The 20,078-nt window shown below is 47.7% G+C and overlaps 3 protein-coding genes across 12 annotated transcripts in view; 2 read left to right on the top strand and 1 right to left on the bottom strand.

The window, feature by feature from the left end:
* The window catches only part of Apobec2 (apolipoprotein B mRNA editing enzyme catalytic subunit 2), a 13,780-nt gene extending 6,299 nt beyond the window's left edge, over nucleotides 1-7,481 (top strand). Inside the window, exons 2-3 of the mRNA XM_021218325.2 lie at nucleotides 3,105-3,654; nucleotides 7,075-7,481. Of these exons, the coding sequence (XP_021073984.1) occupies nucleotides 3,105-3,648 (544 nt within the window). The 3' untranslated portion in view covers nucleotides 3,649-3,654; nucleotides 7,075-7,481. The remainder of the gene's footprint in view (nucleotides 1-3,104; nucleotides 3,655-7,074) is intronic.
* Nucleotides 7,482-9,404: 1,923 nt separating this feature from the next.
* On the bottom strand, nucleotides 9,405-16,052 carry Oard1 (O-acyl-ADP-ribose deacylase 1). 5 transcript variants are annotated; one of them, XM_029531654.1, is made up of 6 exons: nucleotides 15,677-16,052; nucleotides 15,109-15,188; nucleotides 14,603-14,747; nucleotides 12,610-12,668; nucleotides 11,560-11,672; nucleotides 9,405-9,987 (listed from the first exon to the last, which is right to left on the bottom strand). In XM_029531654.1, the coding sequence occupies exons 2-6, from the start codon at nucleotides 15,145-15,147 to the stop codon at nucleotides 9,885-9,887; spliced, it is 459 nt and encodes a 152-aa protein (XP_029387514.1). In that variant the 5' UTR covers nucleotides 15,148-15,188; nucleotides 15,677-16,052; the 3' UTR covers nucleotides 9,405-9,884. The 5 variants fall into 5 exon arrangements, with proteins under 5 accessions (XP_029387514.1, XP_021073819.1, XP_021073821.1 ...); XM_021218160.2 differs by having other exon boundaries at nucleotides 15,109-15,185; XM_021218162.2 differs by having other exon boundaries at nucleotides 15,109-15,185; nucleotides 15,814-16,052.
* Nucleotides 16,053-16,316: 264 nt separating this feature from the next.
* Nfya (nuclear transcription factor Y subunit alpha) overlaps nucleotides 16,317-20,078 on the top strand; it is a 22,966-nt gene continuing 19,204 nt past the window's right edge. For all 6 annotated transcript variants that reach the window (XM_029531465.1, XM_021217687.2, XM_029531463.1 and 3 more), the window contains exon 1: nucleotides 16,317-16,426. The gene's annotated coding sequence lies outside the window, so the exon portion shown is untranslated. The remainder of the gene's footprint in view (nucleotides 16,427-20,078) is intronic.

The raw sequence follows: 20,078 nt of genomic DNA, 5'->3' as shown, positions 1-20,078 counted from the left end.
ATATATATATATATATATATATATATATATATATATATATTCGTAAGGGGAACAGACAGAGCTGGAGGGTGGCCTGGTGGGTGAGTGGAACTATGTAACTGGGGGTATTCTTCCAGTTCAAAGGAGGAATGGCATCGGGTGATTGCTCCTGATGCAATGTGAAGTAAATCATGAACTCTTTCAGCCAGGGATGGAGGGGCTTAAGAGCTAACTGCAGTCCTGAAGGAGTCCCAGGGCTGGGTCCTCAGACAGAGCCATCTTCATGTTGGAAACTTTACCTTGACAGCAGGGGACGTGGGGACATGAGTGGAAAACATTCAGCACAGGGAGGATAAATCCCGGAAGTGGAGGTGGCACTTCCTGAGCTCTAACAATCGGCCGCTTCTCCTTAAGCAGCCAAGGTCTAGGGGCTCCCCTGCAACCCTGGCGTCCTTCCTAGGGAGAGAGAAGCAGCTAAGAAAGGCACCAAGTGAGTCAGTGGTGTCCCGGGGGGCCATGTTCGGCAGCAGGTGCAGAGATGACAGGTTTATTCTGTGGCACCCGGGGATCTTGCATGCTGGGCAAGCCTTCTCAGGGAGCCGCGCCCCAGCCTGGAGACTAGTTAGAGCAAGATAAGCAACCCCTCTGGTGGGCACCTCTCCTTTCTGTAGCTGCGAGTATTACAGATGCTAATTATGTTCCCCCTAAAACTGTTAGCACAAGAAGGTCTGCACATACCTTCTGGGGACCTGCCCTCAGTTGGTTCTGATTGGTAAATAAAGAAGCCAACAGCCAATAGGGGTGGAGAAGCAAGGAGAGCTTGCTGGGTCAAGAAAGTGGGGCTCAGAGGGCTGGACAGATGGATCCGGGGCATTCAAGATGGTAACTCCGAATTATTGACAGGAGGTAGATTCTAGCAGTGTGGAGGCTAGGCAGCTGCTCAGCTACTGTGCTGCATATGGCATATTAAAATACAAGGGTGTGTGTGTGTGTGTGTGTGTGTGTGTGTTTCATTTGAGAACAGAAACTACTGAGGCAGGCAGTGACACCATCCCCAGGATTTATTAATTAATGATTAATTTAGCACCTTTCCACTCCTGATTTAAAAAAAAAAAGAAAAGAAAATCTCATTTTCATTGCGCCCCCCCCCCCCAACCCATACAGGTCTGAACTTTAGGATAAATACTCACAAATGAGAAAAGTGAGAACAATCTTGGAGAGCTACAAAGCTGCCTCAGCTCCAGGTAAAGTTGCTGGCTGTCAGGCCTCATTACCCAAGCTCCATCCCCCAGTCCCAACTTCTCCCACAAGCTGTCCTCTGACTTCCTCACACATGACATGGCACAGGTGCCTCCTCCCTGTAAATAAATAAGTAAATATAATCATCAGCCCTGATGCCTTCTCTCCTTTTAGTAATGGCATGCTGTTCTTTAAAATGCCTGGCTACTCTTTATTGCCTGGTATAGCTCTCCCCTTAAATCTTCCTCTTAGCAAGACCACTGTCCTAAGACATCGAGTGGGCTCTTTAGATCCACCTCAGCCTATGCCCACTTATATGGATACCTCAGCCTGGTGTCACCACTGTGATCTTCCCTGGAGGTTACCTGCAGTGCACTTTTCTTCAGGAACATGCAACCATTTTGTACGGCCTCATGAGCCAAGATGCAACTTGCAAGAGCTTCCATACATTGTCCGAGGCTTGCCCTCGTCGCTGTAACCAAATGCAATGGGAGAACCGTTTCTTCGGGCTCACAGACTGGGGCGATCTAACCTGTCAGAGCCTGGAAGGCACAAGTGAGGTGACCGGTCACGTGGCATCCACAGCCAGGAAGCTGGAAGCAGGGCATGCTGCTACTTGGCTCATTTTCTCTTTTTATCCCCCTTTCTATCAGCCTGAGACCTGAGCCCAGGCCAGGGCCCCTAAAATTCAGGAGAGTTCTTCCCTTCTCAGGTAGACGCCCCTGGAAACACCCTCACAGATATGTCCAGACCTGCACCTCCGGATGATTCTAAATCTGGTCAGGTTGACAGACTAACCGTCACGCTGTAGAGGTTCTCTCCCGCCCACTCTTGCAAGGTCCTAGCGTTCTTGGCCATTTATTTACATCTCGGCAGTCTAACTAGGTCCTAGCCGCTAGATGACAGTCACGTGGAGGCCAAGGGCCAAGACTTTCAAGACTGAAGTGACTCAAGCTTAATTACCCTGTGTGTACCCTTGGGTAGACTCGTCTTACAGATAGTTCTTAGCCCCTGATCATGAGAAACCCCGTTTGACTGAGAAGCAGCCAATAGGAGAACACGATTACATGATGTAGGCCATTCCATGACCAAAAACGCAATCTATGTGCGCTTCTTCGATGAGATGAGAAAGGACGGTGTGGGGGGTGTTCTGTCAAATCTTTGTCTTTCTTCATCACGAGAAATTTCACAACCCACTGCCTCATTGTGGAGTGCGCTGATGAAGTGGAGTGGCCACGAACAGCAACATGAGCTGGGGTCCCGGCCACTTGGGCTAACTGCACCCTGTTGAAAGAAAGAAACGAAAGAAGAGGGAGGGAAACTAGGTCAAAGGTGGGCACATCGGGGTCACTTCCTAGTGGGGTAATCAGAATACAAACTCAAATCCAGATCATCTTTGTCCCTCCCAGGGAGCTCCATGCGAACGATTTACATTTGCTCTGAGTATGGTGGCTCACGTCTTTACTCCCAGCACTCAGAGGTAAATGCAGATGGACCTCTGTGAGTTCGAGGCCAACCTTGTCTCTATAGTTCGTTCCAGGACAGCCAGAAGAAAAAAAAAAAGACCATATTGTTTTCAAGGAGTGGATATTTTTATACTGATGTGTATGTGTCACTGAATGTGTACAGGTGACCTTGGAAGCCAGGTGAGTGTGTCAGAGCTCTTGGAACTAGAGTTACAGGTAGTTGTGAGTTGCTGAACATGGGTACGGGGAACCAAACTCAAGTCCTCTAGCAGAGTAGCAAGCCCTCATAACCTCTGGGATAGCATAGACACGGCCCATTTTCAGCAAGAATGACTGGGTCTTGGAGATCTGCCGGCTCTAGTTCCTAGGAATCAAGACTCATCATTCCCTTCTTCCCTGCCTTGTCCCCTTGACCTACAGGGTGCGGCTACCTGTCAACTTCTTTAAGTTTCAGTTCCGGAACGTGGAATACAGTTCTGGGCGGAATAAGACCTTTCTCTGCTATGTGGTCGAAGCACAGAGTAAGGGCGGCCAAGCGCAGGCGACACAGGGCTACCTGGAGGATGAGCATGCGGGTGCCCATGCCGAGGAGGCTTTCTTTAACACCATCCTGCCAGCTTTCGACCCGGCCCTCAAGTACAATGTCACCTGGTACGTGTCCTCCAGCCCCTGTGCAGCCTGCGCTGACCGAATTCTCAAAACCCTCAGCAAGACCAAGAACCTGCGGCTGCTCATCCTGGTGAGCCGGCTCTTCATGTGGGAGGAGCCAGAGGTCCAGGCCGCTCTGAAAAAGCTGAAGGAGGCCGGCTGCAAACTTCGCATCATGAAACCCCAGGACTTCGAGTACATCTGGCAGAATTTTGTGGAGCAAGAAGAGGGCGAATCCAAAGCCTTTGAGCCCTGGGAGGACATTCAGGAGAACTTCCTGTACTATGAGGAGAAGTTGGCAGACATCCTGAAGTAGGCACCAGTGAGTTTTCCCCCGATGCCCTGGCACTGTCTTTGTATTAACTGTTCACTTGAGTCAAAAGACTTTGAGGTCAGGTAGGAAGAAATGCAGTTCTCATGGGCTGCATTTGTATGAATTTGGTTGTAGGAACATTCTAGAATACTGTTTCATTTCCCCTTTCCTCTGAATCCCTCTACCTAAATCCAAGTCTTGGAGATGGTTCAACCACTAAAAGCACTGGCTGCTCTAAAGTTTGGTTCTGAGCACCCACACTGAGCAGTTCACAACTGCCTGTGACTCCCGCTCCAGGAGACCTGACACTTCTGGGGTGTGAACAATAGAATGCACTTGCTCATATCCACACACAGATGCACACAAATACAAAGTAGGGGCTAGACAGATGCTGAAAGGGTTAACACTGGTTATTCTTGCAGAGGACCCAGGTTGATTCCTAACATCCATATGGTGGCTGAGGACTGTCTGAACTCCAGAGACTCCAAGCCCTAGATCCCTAGTTTCAAAGTCACCACCTCTGTTCTTCTGTAATCCAGGGTTTTCATTCTTGAGGGGAATTTCTCTTTTCATCTTTTTCTTTTTTCATTTTTAAAGATTTATATTGTGGGTCTTTTGCTTGCATGTATTTTTTTGTGTACCACATGCATGCCTTGTACCCAAGAGGCCAGAGAAGGACGTTAGATTCCCCCTAGAACTGGAGTTACAGGCACTTGTGAGGCATTTGGTGCTGAGAATCAAACCTGGGTCATTGGGAAGAGAAACCAGCACTCTTAAGCTCTGACCCATCCTCCAGCCTTGTATTCTACTTTCGATTTGAACCAGATCTGCTCTCCTGCTTTCAGAGGGCCATTCTCTGAGTGTCTCAGTGATTGTTATGTGGATGCATAGGGCTAGGGCATTCTTCTTGTTGGGAATCCCCATGAGAACTAACTCGTGGAGAATCAAACTCCATCGGGTGAGACTGGTGAGTTACTTTATACCAGAGCATCTAAAGGGTTAAGAGGTGTTTGTAACTAAAACAGCAGCTTAGAAGTAGTCTCCTACAGATGTCAAGAGGTGATAGGAGAACTGGAAATAAAGATGAGCTGTTTAGGCAAATAATTAGGACACAATTAAGGCCAATTTGGCCTCTTGCTGAGGGTAAATTAGACTCTCACAGAAACAGGCCAATTATCCTCCGGAAAGAGGGTAACAGATCCTTCACTATCTTTTGAATTTGGTCTGATCTAGTTTGCTCCCATAGAACTGCTGTGACTGAGCCCTTTTCCAAGGCCAGAATAACTGATCAAAATCTCCCGGTGATGGCGAAGGCTCCTCACTGCACTCCTGAGTTTAATTTTGGAACGACTCCTGTATTCATAAAACATGGACGCAGCATGCATCCATGAAGATCATCCAATTTATGTTTGATGTTTCTCGCTTCCAATACCCTTAAGAGAAGATGCAGCTTCGCGGACACGTTCTGGAAATCTGATGTTCCGGACCTGCATGTTGGCAGGTGTTTGCTATTAGGCATGCACACGGGGTGCCCAGATGTCCTCAAGCTGAGCATCTTCCTGGCCAAGCAGACACACACACACACGCACACACACACACACACACACACACAGCCTAATCTTAGCAAAAGGACAGAGCAGAGACTTGGTGTAGGTAGGTTCACGCCATAAAGTAACACAGGACACTGGGTCACGAGAGCAGTCAGGAGAGATTCAAGGATGATCCCTGAAAAGACCGAACTTGCTTTTAAAATTCCTCAAAGCCTTTTGTTAGCGTAAGCGCCACTATAGCCAGCATAAGCGTCACCAGAATGGTGGCTGCTGACTTAAGTTTACCCTGAGGTGTTTTCTTTTGCGGTCTCCGAGGGGGAGAGGGACTTGGTGTTGTGCGCCTATAATCCCAGCCCTCCAGAGGCAGAGAGGCAGGAGGATAGGATTACGAGTTAGAGGCTATCTTGGGTTATACCAAGTCTCAGGTTAAACTAAGCTACCTAGTGAGACCCTGTCTCAAAAAATAAAACAAGAGTCAAAACTAAACAAAACATCCAAGAGTTCGGGTTGTGGGTGTAGTTCAGTGGTAGAATGTTTACAAAACTCAAAGATGTGTGCTGGGGTGGTGAAATGCTCGTCTAGCACGCATACATGCCGGATTCAATTTCTAGCTCTGATAATAACAGGCTACAAGCTCCCAGCACCAAGAGGTGAGTTGAAGAGAACAGAAGAGTTCATAGGCCAGCCTGGGCTACATACCCTATCTCAAAAACAGAACAAAACCCCTCCCCTACAGAAAGTCCACACCTTTAATGAGATTATATTTATTTTGTATTTGTGTGTGGGAGGGGCACACGTCAAGGCACACACATAGAGGTCAGAGGACACCTTACCAGAGCTGAATCTGTTTCCACCATGCGAGTTCTGGGAATGGAACTCAGGTGTCAGGCTTCGCTCTTTAACCGACTGAGCTCTCTCTCTAGACCCTTTGAAGACTTTTACAGGCCATTTCTGCCAGCTACCAAATTAGCAAGTCTTCAGGGGTTTATTTTTTCATTAAGATTGTGAATTTCAATGACGAGTAAAGTTTTAAATTTGGGATCACTGGGAGTTTTAACTGGTACTCAGTAAATAATCCAGTATGAGGGGAGGACATGCCTAAGTCAGCTTATTTTAAAATAGAACATTCTGGGCCAGGGGATCGCCTAGTAAAGGTGCTCACCACCTCTTCTGGAGACCTGAGTTTCATCTGTGGGACCCACATACATAGTGGAAAGAGAAGACTGATTCCCCAAAGTTATTCTTCAACCCCCAAACCCGCACACCACCCCCTATACACATAAATGTAATTTTGAAAAAGAATTTAACTTCGTCTTGGGTATAGATACAACCAGAATTCTTGAACCCATCAGCACACTTCCTATGGCACACCTGTGGGTCTTCTAAGTTCCCCAGGGAAGGTCCCATGTAAGCCACAAAACCACGACAGTCTAAATGCCCCTACAGAGCAGCCAGCCCTTCTTAAAGTTCACTAAACAGCAAGCACTTTTACAATGCACTTTGTCTATCTCTTATTTTTTATCTTTGCTTTAAGAAAGACTAGCAGACTAGCCCAGGGGAAGTAGAGATAGTCAGATCTGAGTTCAAGGCTGGCCCGTGCTGTGTAGTAAGTTCTGGGCCACAGAAAGCTACACAGCGGAGTATTTGCACAGTATGTTTGAGAGAACAGAATCCAAACAGATCTCTGGGGTTGTGGTAAAACCACACCAAAGCAGTGAAGGAGGCAGTCCCAACACCACCTCAGCCAGGTACCACAGGAGGCCCTGGAGGAAAGACATGCAGGGTTGTTGAGGGAAGGCACAAAGAGGTTTTAGTTATTTCAGAGGGCTGGCTGTTGGGGATTAGCAAGGCTCTCAGTAACGTGCTGGTTCCCTTGAAGGTGCTACCTGCTGCCACTCAGAGCAATGACCCGGATGGCATCCAGGACAGACCTGGCTCCCTGATTCTACTTGGAGTTGGACATCTGAAACGAACCAGTTGCACTGGACAAGACCCTCCCTCAGAGAACTCAAAACATACCTCAGGACGTCATTCATTCAACCATGCCTTTTGTAATATGGAAGAAGGAAAATGAAGACAAGAAAACCAATTGTGATGTGGGCAGCAGGTACCTGGGGGGGTGGGGGGGGTGGAGGGTCTTATTGCCTCTCCAGGGGTGCTGTCTGAGACAAGACCCTCAGAGTCAAGGGACAGACCTTGGAAATACAGCTAGAAAAGTGTTCTGAATTGGGCTGACTTAAAAAAAAAAAAAGACAAAATAGCAACATCAATAAAGGAAATAAGTGGTTTTTGTGCCTGTTCTCTTAAGTAAGTGGGATGGTGGGAAGTTCCCTGGACAGTGAGTGGATACCTAGGTGCAGGGTTATCACCAGCTAAGAACCAAGCCATGGCCTTAGGAAGATAAAGCCAAGTCTTGACAGTGAAGAACTCACTCTCTCAGGCTGACTTCTCACCATGATCCTGACCTGAAAATATTTCCCCCCAAGGGCTGGGGAGCCGGCAATGGCTCAGTGTGTAAAGCTCTTGCTGCAAGCATGAGAACCAGGCTTTCAGACCCCCTGAACTCACATGCAGCAGGATGTAGAAGCATCGGTCTGTCCTCTTAGCACAAGATGAAGGCCGGAGAACCCCTGGAGGTATGTGGGCTAGCCAGCCTAGTAAACCCAGTGTCAACCAGGAGACTGATTCACGTAAGGGAGAAGGTTGTGAGGCAGCAGAGCGTTCTAGGTTGACCAGCAGGTTGAATATGCAAGGCTCTCTCTCATCCACCCCCAGCACTACCGAACAGTGAAAGAAAGAAAAGAATGTGTTCCTGGGATTGTTTGTAAAGGAGAGCTTTTCCTGTCCTTTGAAGATAATATAGTGGGGGAACACAGGCTCATGGAATTTTGAGATATCCACATCTCAACAGCCAAGCAATAAGTAACTTTCTTTTCCCTAAAGAGGGGTTCAAAAGGAACAGCTAAATGTTCCGACACACTGTGAGACTCTCGGAAATGATGACAGGAGGTGGCAGGGGTCACTTCTCAAAGGGTCTGTCTGAGTCCTCTGCAGAAGTGAAACTGCACTGCATGTCTGGGTGTTGGGTTGTCAGTCAGACTCTAACTGGGTTTCTGAGGAGGTGGTTCCGTTCTGTTATCAAGCCAACTCTCCTTTCCTTGGGCTTCATGTGTGATAAGTCACCGGAATTTGACCCAAAGGCACCTAATCCCATTTCCACCAAGGTCCAGAATGTCACGGTCAGCCAATCAGGCTCCCTGACAAAAATTAACTATTAACTATAATCCCCTTAAAAGCAGAGGAGCCTAGAGAGCTACTGATCTGAGCGAGCATTCAGATGTTTCCATGGGGGCTGAAGTGTAGGTTGCTGGAGGAACAGCCTAACATGAAAGGCTATAAATTCAATCCATGGGAGAGAAGGAACGTAGATTTCCCAGAGTGAAATACAACCATCTGCCCATCACCCGCTCTCATCATCTGCTTCACGCATTTAGACATTTTCTCCCTACGGTTATAGAGACACAGGTTCTAATGAAAGCTTTGGACTCCTCCCACAGTACTATGTAGAACTTGTCTGTTCCCCTTTGATTCCCCTGCTGGCAGGCTGCAATATGCAATATCTCACATACCAAGATCCATCACCAGGGCTTTCCTGGTGTCTCCACAACCCCTTCTAACTTAGTTATTTTTACACTGGAAGAATCACCCATTCCTGACCAATCACCTGTCACACTGGAGTACAGACTGTGGTACGTCTGGCTGTGTTAACTTACAGTACAACCACTGTGGGGTAGGGAGGATTCCTACTTGCCCCAATATCTCTAATAACAGAACACTGACTAAATCAGTGGGCTTTATCTTCCCACCATAGACATGATGCTTGCCCTTAGTTTCAGAAGAGGGACCAATAATTACTGTAGTGCTCGTGAGAGTCCAGTTAGTTGCATGTCACAATCTTCTAGGACCAGGACCCCGCTCTTGCCTGAGTCTTCAGTGATCCTTTGCTGGCCTCCTGATTAAGTCCAGGCACGACCAATCGCATCAAGTACGCAGCAGACAGTAAGCCCTCTAACCGCGCCTCGTAACCAGTGGACAGTCCTTGTCCATACTTCCTCTTACCTTCTTGTTCTCCCCAGGGAACCCTGGCTCTTCAAAATTGAGTCACAGGTTTAGCCTGTCCCCAAGATCCAGAACACAGACGTTCACACATGCAAACCTCAGTGAACCCAAGGGAAACGTTTATTGTTCCACTCTTGACACATTGTGATGTCATAACTAAAAACCATAATCCTTTCCTATGATGATTTTTGGTGAGACTAACACCAAGTGCACAAACATAAAATTATTAAAAAAAAAAAAAATCTGAAAAGTTTACCCTTCCCACAATTTCTCTTCAAAAGAGAATGAGAACCTACTCTGCCACCCAGTGGCCAACCAACCAAATCCAGCAGTGGCTAAGCAAAGCAGGTCCTAAACACTTACTACCTGGTTTCCTACCTACTGACAGACCTCACCTCCTGCTTGGGTGCAGTGCCCTCCCTACCCTCTTGGAGTGCAGAAACCCACATCTGGCCTGGGAGACTCCCTCTCAGATTGTCCTCTGCCCATTCTGAGGTCCTATGGCTGCTGAGTCCTACAGCTCCATAGATGACACAAAAGACCATGGGCTCATCCAAGATCTTCATCTGTTCAGAGTGTATACACAGTAATTTTGATGTCTGTGGACTCAAACACCTCTTCGAGAATCGCAGATACATTTTCCCACTGCAGCCGATCCAGACCGCATCCAATCCTGAGAACAAAAGAAAACACCATCTTTTCTTGGTCTTTTGGTTAAGATGAAGCGAGAAAGCACAATCCTCCACTGGCTATGACGAACGTGCTTAGGAACCTGCTCCCCCGCCCTCTCCCTCTGGGCTCTAACCAAAGTAGTACCCAGACTCACGCCCAGAGGAAGCCACAATGAGGAATCTCCAAGTCGATTCTTGGTGTCAAGTCACTTAAGACAGACCTTGGGCGACCATCATATCTCTTTGCTTTCTGATTATTTCTAATTCTTTCTAATTATTTCACTCTTTGACACAAGGTCACTAGCCTGTTACTCTTTCAATGGAAACTGACTTGAGTGGGCAGGAAGATGTCCATATATTTAAAACACACTTAAGATAATAGAGTTAGGGAGCATGCAAAGGAGGGAGGACTTAGGAAGGCAGTCAGGAGGAATGCGCGGAGATGCTGCTGGCTGTGCGACAGATGGTCCACTCTACCACCTGACACTCTCCTGCTAATGACACAGCCCTAGGGACAAAGGGAAAGCTTAAAACTGCCAATTTCGCCGGACGTGGTGGCGCACGCCTTTAATCCCAGCACTTGGGAGGCAGAGGCAGGCGGATTTCTGAGTTCAAGGCCAGCCTGGTCTACAGAGTAAGTTCCAGGACAGCCAGGGCTACACAGAGAAACCGTGTCTGTCTCGAAAAAAAAAAAAAAAAAAAAACCAAAAAAACAAAACAAAACAAAAAGCCAATTTCACACGACAGCAGGTCCATCAAGTTCCTGAACAGAGACTTAAAAAAGAAAAAAGAGTTTCTGATACATAAGCCATGAATATATTGAAGAAATGATGAAGGGCTGGAGAGAGGCCTCTGGCTGCTCTTCCGAGGACCAGGAGTTCAATTTGCAGCATCCACATGACAGCTGACAATGCCTGTTAACTCCAGTTCCAGGGATCCAACACCCTCACCTAGATATACATGCAGGCAAAACACTAATGCACATTAAAAAAATAAAAAGAAAAGATGTTGTGGTCACACTGAAAGTCACTTGAGTTTTGGTCAGTACTGACTGAAAACTACTAGGGCAATAAAAAGAGAAGGGGTATGGACCAGATCCTCAAGAGGAAGCAAAGGGTCACCTAAGACCAGTGTCATTTAAGTCCTCAAAGGGACATCAAGGATATCCTGACTGCTATCCACGGGAACCACAAGCAGGTATGCAGCATAAAAGGCAGAGGTCACTGACAACTTTCCTAACACCAAATTCAATTTTAGGAGATAAAGCAGCCTGAGAGGAAGTGCAGCTGCCCAGTCTCCAATCTGAAATTCCACTGCTTCAGGAATAGAGGCCAACGCTTCAGACACAATGGCAAGAAGTCAACCACGGGCACTCTCCACAGAGGAGCTGAGGCAGGTGTGTGCCTTCCATTACTTAACTGATTCATTCAGTTAAGCTAGACCACAGATACGCTATGGCAGCACAGTCACTTAGTAGGGAGCTCTGACAAGCGGGGGCCTGTTTACACCTATGCTCTAGGCTTGGCCTGGAAGTTAGAGATTAAACTTCACCGGTCAATTCGGGCTTCTCTTGCCTGGGCATGGAGAGGTCAGTGACACCATTCTTCAAACAATGGGACTTCATGGCCTCCAAACTCTTCTGTAGGTTCTCATACGTTGGCTTGTGTGAAGCCCGTTTCTTTGTAATCTGAACACAAAAGAAAAAATTCAAACTCTCATTAGCTCCATCTCCCAATATAGCAGTCAACAAAGAAGTGATCTGACTCCTCTACATGCTGAAAATTCCAAGAATAAACATGGCTTTATAGATTAATTCACCTAACTCATCTAAAGCAGGGATGGCAACATCCTACAGCTGCAGGAAAACCCACCAGTGACTGAGAAACACTCTGCCGGGTAACAAGGAGAACACGGGTCAGGAAAGCTGAACCCACTGCCATGTTTAAGCAAGATCACTGGTCAAGTGCCACACTCATGCCAAGTCCTCATGCCTGAGCAGCCCCCTTCGAAGTCTGTTCATTTAGCAACCATATTCCTTTGCTTTTTGCTTCCCTGCGAAAGCAGCAGCAAGACATAGTTCTTCAAACGGAAAAGCAGTCTTGGCTTTTGAGACCCCACTTGGCAGGTTAGTGTGTCTCCCAAGTGTTTGCCGTCCAGGACAGGCTTCTTAAGGGTGGGCTCTAAATCACCCCACACCAATTGTAAGGAAGGTGTACCTTTTCTGGGACCAAAGATAGGGTGAAAGATAAAGAACCCCACATTTCCCCAAGTAGGCAGGAGACGAACAGGATGTTTTGTGGCTCATAACAAGGAGAATTAAAAACCCTCAGAGAAATCTCTCTTGAGATAGGGTTTCCTTCCACTATGACTAGGAAATAGCAGTGGATCACCCTAAGGTTTGTCACTCTTAGACCACGGACCCATAGAGTGGTCTCACCAGCGAGCTGGGGCAGCCTGGTACACCTGCCTCAGTGCTCCAGGCAGCCAGCATCGCTGGAGCTGAGCTGATGTACAACTGGGAGCATTTGGCATTCTTTGCTGTCTAGGATGGAGCATCATGACAATTACAGAGAAGATCATCTACTTGCCAATCTACACAGTATGAAGATTTGGCCCCATCTTACCAAGTAATATATATATCGCCCATCTCTCTTCAGAACAGCCACTTCTCCAGACTTCTTTTCTAAGAAAAGCAGTTATTTAATAGTAAAAAAAGAAAAAGAATGGCTATTTCGACTTATGATAGAACAATTTTTATAGACCTGACTATACTTACCCCAATTTCTAATGCACTGTGATCTGCCCACTTATGTCTTAAAATTGTCTTAGAATAGACCACTATTCAAAAGTTGTCAAACATGTTTATTCAACAAGACCTGTGTGTGTGCGTGCACGTGCATAACAGGTATGCACTGAGACTATATAGGTCTACATTGAGTGCTTTCTCAACTACTTTCCACCTAATTATTGAAAAGTATTTATTTTACTATTTTAAAATTGTTCACGAATGCCTGTGTGCACAAGTTCAGGTGCCTATGGAAGCCATCTTCTCCTTCTCCTTCTCTTTTTTTGAGTCAGGGTCTGTCACTGAAACCGGAGCTCCCTGGAAAAGCTACACTGGCTGCCAGTGAGCCCCAAAGAATCCACCTACCTCTATCTCCCCAAGACTGGAAGCAACATATTTGCACCTAGCTTTACAAAAATAAAACAAAATCAAACCCATGGATTCTGAGGAAGAAAGTTTCACCTTTATGCTTGTTTAGTAAGTACTTTATAGTTTGAACCACGTCCCTATCCCAACAGTAACCTTTCTACTACAGTATTGTATTAAACATTATAAGGAACACTCCCGCTCTGCACCCCACTCCCAACTTCTTTATGTAGCCTGGCTGTCCTACAACTTGCTCTGTAGAGCAGGCTGACCTTGAATTTAGAGATCTGGCTGTCTCTGCCTCGTGACTACTAGGATTAGAAGTGTGTGCAACCACGCGATGCCGAGAAACATGTAAGGTCCTTAGCTATTCTATTATCTATTCAGAAACAGTGCCATCCTTTGTTTTCGTTATTGTTGTTTGTTTCCGCAGAGTAACCTGGCTGGTCTAGACCTAGAACATCACGCTCCAGATGTACTGTACATACATATACATAGTTCTGATTTAAAGTCATTGGCAGAAAGTGGTGGAGGAGTCTGGAAAGTGGTTTCCAACCTACGATTCATAGGTCTAAGTGCATAGCCCTGGCTAGCCCACAACTCCGGCTTGGACTCGTTGTGACCCCGCCCCCTCTAAATCTCAATCTGAGACCAAGGTGTCTGCTACCACTTCTAGCCCAAAGCACACTTTGTTGTGGCTCACACCTGTAATGTCAGTATCCGGGAGACGGAGCTGGGAGGACTACTTAGAGGTCAAGACAAGCTTAAGATACACAGCAAGAGCCAGGCCAGCCTAGGCGACACAACGAGACTCCGCTTCAAGGAAAGAACAGAATAATATTCTGTACAGGATGTGGACCGCCAAAGCGTATGGAACTTGGTAAGCCCTTCAGTTAATCAAAGTGTGGGAGAAGTTAAATATTTTAGAAGAAAACCTTGGAGGGTTTGGGGGGGATGAGTTAATCAGTGAAGTTCATGCTGTACAAACATGACAATCCGTGTGATCCCCAGCACCCACAGGAAACCTAGGTGTCAGGTACACACTGGATAGCCCAAGCTGGGAAAGCGCATGGGAGGATGCCTGGGGCTAACCCAACAGATGGAAAAGAAAGAAAAGAAAAAAGAAAGGTGGAGAGCCAACAAAGACAGATGGTGCCAACTCTGGTCTCCTTACAGGTATGTATCTACACACTGCAAATTCATACACAAAATGGGGGAAGAGACTGGAAACTTTGGCAACAACTCTGATTTAGTGTGGTAGAGATCTACACCAGAGGCCAATCTTGAGGAAGTTTAAAAAAAAAAAAAAAAAGAAAAAAAAACCTACAGCAGCAGCTGCAATAACAACAAAACCCCCAAGGTTTTCACTAGAAATCTCTTTGACTGTACATGTACACAGAGTATAATGGAAGACCAAACCAGGCTTCCGCCAGCATGAACTAGGCTACGATGCTCTGGAAACTCACGTTGACTTAACAGTTCCTGCACCCCTCCGAACCTCTTCTTGAAGAGAACAGCTATTCCAGCACCCATTCGACAATCCTCACTGATACAATGGGCTAGTGAGTCTGTTTTGGGGCATGCGAAAAGATCTCCTTTCACATAAGTGATCTAAAACGTGCAAAGGGGGAAAAAAAAAGGTTAAAAACAGAAAACTATTTCTCCTTTCAGATCTTCAACAGAGCCCCACGCCCACTGCCTCAACCCTGCTTCTCTGACACTCTGAACTAAAGACAAACCTTCCCATCTTAAGGAGTTAACCACGATATTTTAAAGTATCTGTAAGAGGAAGGTGATGGATGGTTATTATCTGCCGAGGATTGTATTAGCCTTTTCTAAGTAAATCAGCTAGAGAGAAACAAACAGGGAGGGGCGAGAATCCAATTATTGGTTTAATTAAAAAGTGTTTATTCTTTTGACCTCAATTATTCTGATTTTCACTTCACCGATAAATGTAATAGCTGTTACGCACTCGACTTCCTTCTGGATCTTCATTAAGGCAGCTGGCCATGCTACTGAGTCGCTATTTCCAGAATTTAAGAGTTCCTTCTGCTAATGAAAAGGAAAAGCAAGTAAAAAAAAAAAAACCTCAGGTAGCCCGAACCTAGCGTGTTCAGATCACCCTGACAACCCATTTAGTCTTCCCCACCTCCTTAAGGTATTCTTTCTGGATGTGAGTTCACTCAGCCTCTAAGAGGCAACACAAAACAGCTTTCCAGAGGCGGAAGCAAAGGCGGTCCCAAGACACACCTCCTCACTTCGAGCTTTCTTCTCCTAGCAGGGTAGGTTTAGGACAGTCCGGTATTTTCCCAGAGAATAAGGCTTAGTACGGGGAAGACCTGGCCCCGGGCACACTGAGCGGCAATCAGAGTGAGCCGATCTCAGGTGGAGAGGACAGCTTCTCGGGGGAAGATCACCACCGGTCTCGGAGGTGCAGGAAGGAAGGTCTGAAAAGACTTCCAGTCTCTCCTCCTACCCCTGCGGAGGGCAACCCTGGGATCCGGTAGAAAAGTGGGTACGGGGTGGGGGTCATCCTTCACCTGCAAAGGAATCGGCCGTCAGCAGGCCCTCCTCCACGCAGGGAAGGGTTCGTGATGAACCCCTCGGAGGTGGGAAAGCAACAGAAGAGTCCCGACACGGAACAAATCCCGCGCCAAAGCCTTTTGATTGTACGCACACTCAAGATGGCCGCGCCCATCCCTTAACGGGGCGGAAGTGAGCCTCTCAAGCTGGGTAGCCGTGCCCGCTCTCGGTCGTAAGGGCTTCAGGATTTCCGGCGGTAAACTCCGTAGGCTCCCGCTACCGCTCAGGCATGCGTACCGAGAGGCCGACCCCGACTGGAGAAGAAGAGCGCTTGCGCACTCGGCCCCAGGGGGGCGGGTCCCCGCGGACGCTTAGAAATAGGAGGCCAGGGGGGCGTGTCGGCGCCTGCGTCGTGTATAACTCAGGGAGGTGTTTAAGAAGCCGAGTACGGAGCGTGTGAAAGGCGCCTGCGTGGGCCTCCGGCGGGAGGCGGTGTCAAATCCAGGAAGTGGGTGTGGCCTCTGGAACGCCTGCGCAGGGCTCCCTCCAGGGGGCGGGGCCAGGTTGGCCGGGGTTATGGGGCGTGGTCTCGAAGGCGCTTGCGCGAAGGCGGTTGGAGGGAGGCCCGATTCCCCTTTGTTCAGATTCGCCATTTTGCGAGGCAGCGGCAGTGGCGGCGGCGGCGGCGGCTGGAGCCTCTGATTGGGTTTCGGGGTCCGGTACTGGAGCCAATCAGCGCGGGCAGCGAACCGGGGGAGCGAGGCACGGTGAGTATGAGGAGCCAATATCCAGCGGCCCAGAGCCGGCCCCAGCGCCCCGATTGGCGGGTCTTGCTGACCACTCAGGAGAGGCCCAGGCGTCCGTCGAGCCCGGGAGTCGGAGCCGAGGCTGCCCGAGCTGGGTAGCCAGTAGCCCGGGCTCGGAGTTGGTGGAGGCCTGCAGGGGCCGTCCAGCGTTGGGATGGCGTCCTGCAGCCAGGCTTTTCGGGATCTGGATCGTCTCCGGGTGCCGGTGGCGGATGCGCCACTGGTCCCCGATCCTCGGTCCCGGGAGGTCAGGTGGCTGGCCACCCAGCCACGGGCCGTGGCGGTTTCCCCACGTCGTTCCAGCCTCATCCTACGGCCTGTCCTTTAGTGTCCCCACATTCCGGGCCCCGGCGAGGCTCTTGTGTCCTGAGCTCTGCACAGTTGGGACTACAGATCCGGAGCGAGGCCGGGCGGAGACGCGCGGCGCGGCTTCCCAAGACCCACCCCGGGGCCGTTGGCGCGCCCGCCGCGCCCCTCCTCTCGGCCCGCCACCGGGGCTCCCGGGCCGGCGCCGTTACCACCCCTTTCTGGCTCGTCATTTCCTCCCCGCTCAGCCGGCGGTGCCGGCACACCTCCGTGCTGGAGCCCAACCAAGCGCTCTTCCTCTTCTTTGCTCAGTGTTTGAAACGCTGCTGTTGCAGAACTGATAGCCCTTGTGCATCCTTAATGATTGGGGACACACATCTCGCAGTTCATATTAGCCTTGTCTCCTCCCTTGATCTTTTCTCCTTTGGATACTCTCTGGTTTTGTTTTCCTTTCATCTTCGTGTGTCACTCTCCACTCAATAGCTCGGCCCACTCGTGTCGATTTTTTTTTTCCTAATACACCTTGAAATCCCGCGCGAACGTTTTCTCGACTGATGTTTTAAAACTTACACATGCTTAGGTTTTCTTTTCTCGCTTCGGGAGACAGGAAGTCTTCCAAGGACTGCTAGCTATTTGTCTTTGGCGGGCGTCACCCAGTGCTGCGAGGGGAAGAGGATAGAGGTAGGAGCCATGCCTGCTCGGTGGAGCTTGACTGGTGTTAGTGTTTCATAGGGATCTAATCCAGTACCGAGAAGCGCTGTGCGCAGGAGGAAACCGATTTTCAGCGCCACGCTTTTGATTGGGTGATGGAGGAGGATGCCCTCAGAGAGGAAAGGCTGTGAAAGAGTAACCGGAACAGATAGTGCGGTTGGACGCAGAAAGGGCCGGGAGTACTGAATTTAGGCGGGAAAGTCCAGTTGGTAAAAACCTTTGCAGGTCTTACAAAGGAATTTTTTGAAAACGGTTTTGACTGGAGGTTAAAAGTTACCTAGAGTGGATTTCTCCCCTAACCTTGGGGGGAAAGGTTGCTGACCTGAGAATTCTAACCCATAATAATAGCTGATTTGTTTGTTTTTTTTTTTTTTAAGGAAGAAAAGAAATTATTTTTACCTCGAAGAGGGAAATTATTTTTTACTCAGGTGAGGCCGGAGACCAATCTGTGTGTGGTTTCTTAAGTCACATTTGCTGAGCTCAGCTGATCTGGGTTTGAGAAAACGAATCCAGTGCTCCTTCCAAGCCAAGACAGCCTTTATTCACAGTTTCCTTTAAATTGCTTTCTAAATTCCCTTATGGTCTAGTTTCCTTTTTTTTATTGCTCTAAGCACCACACCAAAAGCATGTCAAGTTTACAGAAAAACTAGCCAGCACACCGTATTTCTTATATTTATGGCATCAGCACAGCTTCAGTAGTGCAGAAGAGACAGCCCAGATGGTTCCCTTTGTTTGAAACACTTTACCCTATACTATCATCATCTGGCTGTCCCTCAGACTTAAGTCTAACTCACATGACACCCTTTTCTAGTGCTTTCCTTGGTTTGTCCCCCGTGGAAAAGCCTCTGTCCCCCAAACTCCATTTACCGTATTTCCCTTTAGGAGTCTAATAAACATTTTTGCTCCTTTTTGGACTTAAAAGCCTCTTTGAAGTTAGACTCTTGTTATTTAACTCATGCTATCTCCTTAGTGGAGACAAGGAGCACACTGGAGCCTTCAAAGGCCCTAGCTGGGGTGTGCATGTGATGTCAGCTCAGATGGACTATGGCGATGAGATGCTTATTGTAAGAGCATTTCAGCTTTTGAGTATTCTACGTGCTGGCCAGCTGCTTCTGTGCCGTGTAAATGGGCAGGAGATGCTATGGAAGAGAATGTCTCAGAGGCCAGAATAAACCCATTTTCATTCCTATTCATTCATATTCTCACTTTCAAAAACACATTCACAAGTTTGTGGAAGAGCTAGACAGACTAAATCCGGCTGGCTCAATTCTGTCATAAACTTGGGCACAGAAAGCTTAAGGAAAGGAAGTGTGTCAGGTCGTGTCACAGTTCCGCTGGCTGAGTTGATGGAGGAAGGAGCATGTGGCCGCACTGGAGCCAAGAAGCAGGCACCACGGTCAACCTGAGGGTGGTGCTTCAAGTGCCACCACTCCCTCATCAATGCAGAGTGGCTGCTGGGTTTGAAGCTTCCTCTGTTTTTACCCTTCAAAGCACAGTAGGTCTCAATGGCCTAAGAGTGGAGCAGTTGTATCAACAAGAAAACTGAGTCAGATCCAAATGTTCCTTACAGCTATTCCAGCCCTCTTGCCCACTTCAAGCTCCATTCTGCATCTAATCTGAGATGATGCAGACTTAGACATTTAGCTAAGAAGAAAGTTTTATAGGAAAGAGTCTTGGGGCTAGTGGAAGTGGTAAAATGTAGAGGATGTTAATTTTTTTTTTTTTAACGTTAAAATGTAATCATTATATATCCATATTTTGGTGAGTTTTTAAAGCTCTCCACATCTTTACAGTCCACTTGAAAAAAGGGTGAGAACTTGGGTCATCCCCAGAATGGTCGTAGATCTAGCTCATCTATTCAGTCTCTCCCACCTCCTTCCCTCAGGATTAAGGAACTCCAATTTGTTTTCTGTCTAGGCTACTGATGTCAGAGTTTCTTATCATGGGGCCATGCTTGCTTATATTGTAGCCCTAATTTATTAGTCTGGAGACAGGTACATTGTTGGACACAAGGTAAAATCTGAAAACATTGGATGGACTATGGTAGTGCCGGCTTTTAATCCATCCCAGCAATCAGAAGGCAGAGTCAGGCGAATCTCTGAGTTTGAGGGCAGCCTGGACCAACTGTCAAGTCCCCTCACCCCCAATAAGAGAAACATTGGTTCCCTAGTGGAGCCACATAGTTTGGCTGATTTACCATATTGGACTTGAAGTCTCAAGAACCAGCTCAGTCAACTGGCTCAGAAAGGCTGGTGTAAAAATGTGCAAACTTCACCAGCTTTTCAGCTGATGGGATTAATATTCAGAATATAGAAAGAGCTCAGAAATTACAAACAAAATAATCTAAACTATAAATGAGCAAATAGATTAGACAATTCTCAAAAGAATACACATGGGCCTGTAGATGTATTTAAAAATAACATACTGAGCTATCAGGAAAATGCACACGAAAACTATACTGTAATTCCTTCTCACTCCAGTCAGAATAGCTGTCATCAAGAAAATAAAGAGTGGAGCCGGGCGTGGTGGCGCATGCCTTTAATCCCAGCACTTGGGAGGCAGAGGCAGGTGGATTTCTGAGTTCGAGGCCAGCCTG

Source organism: Mus pahari, chromosome 18 (assembly GCF_900095145.1).
Source record: "Mus pahari chromosome 18, PAHARI_EIJ_v1.1, whole genome shotgun sequence".
NCBI lineage: Eukaryota > Metazoa > Chordata > Mammalia > Rodentia > Muridae > Mus > Mus pahari.
Note: the sequence above shows the minus strand (reverse complement) of the source record. Positions and strands in the feature narration are given on the sequence as shown.

Bases quoted from the DNA above. Each gene is read 5' to 3' on its own strand.
- Oard1 (XM_029531654.1), bottom strand. From the start codon at position 15,147: ATGGCCAGCTGCCTTAATGAAGATCCAGAAGGAAGTCGA. The intron at 11,673-12,609 runs GTAAGATGGGGC...TTTTGTGTTCAG, and splicing joins GGCGATATATATATTACTTG to ATTACAAAGAAACGGGCTTC. The intron at 9,988-11,559 runs GCAAGAGAAGCC...TTTTGTTCTCAG, and splicing joins ACTGACCTCTCCATGCCCAG to GATTGGATGCGGTCTGGATC.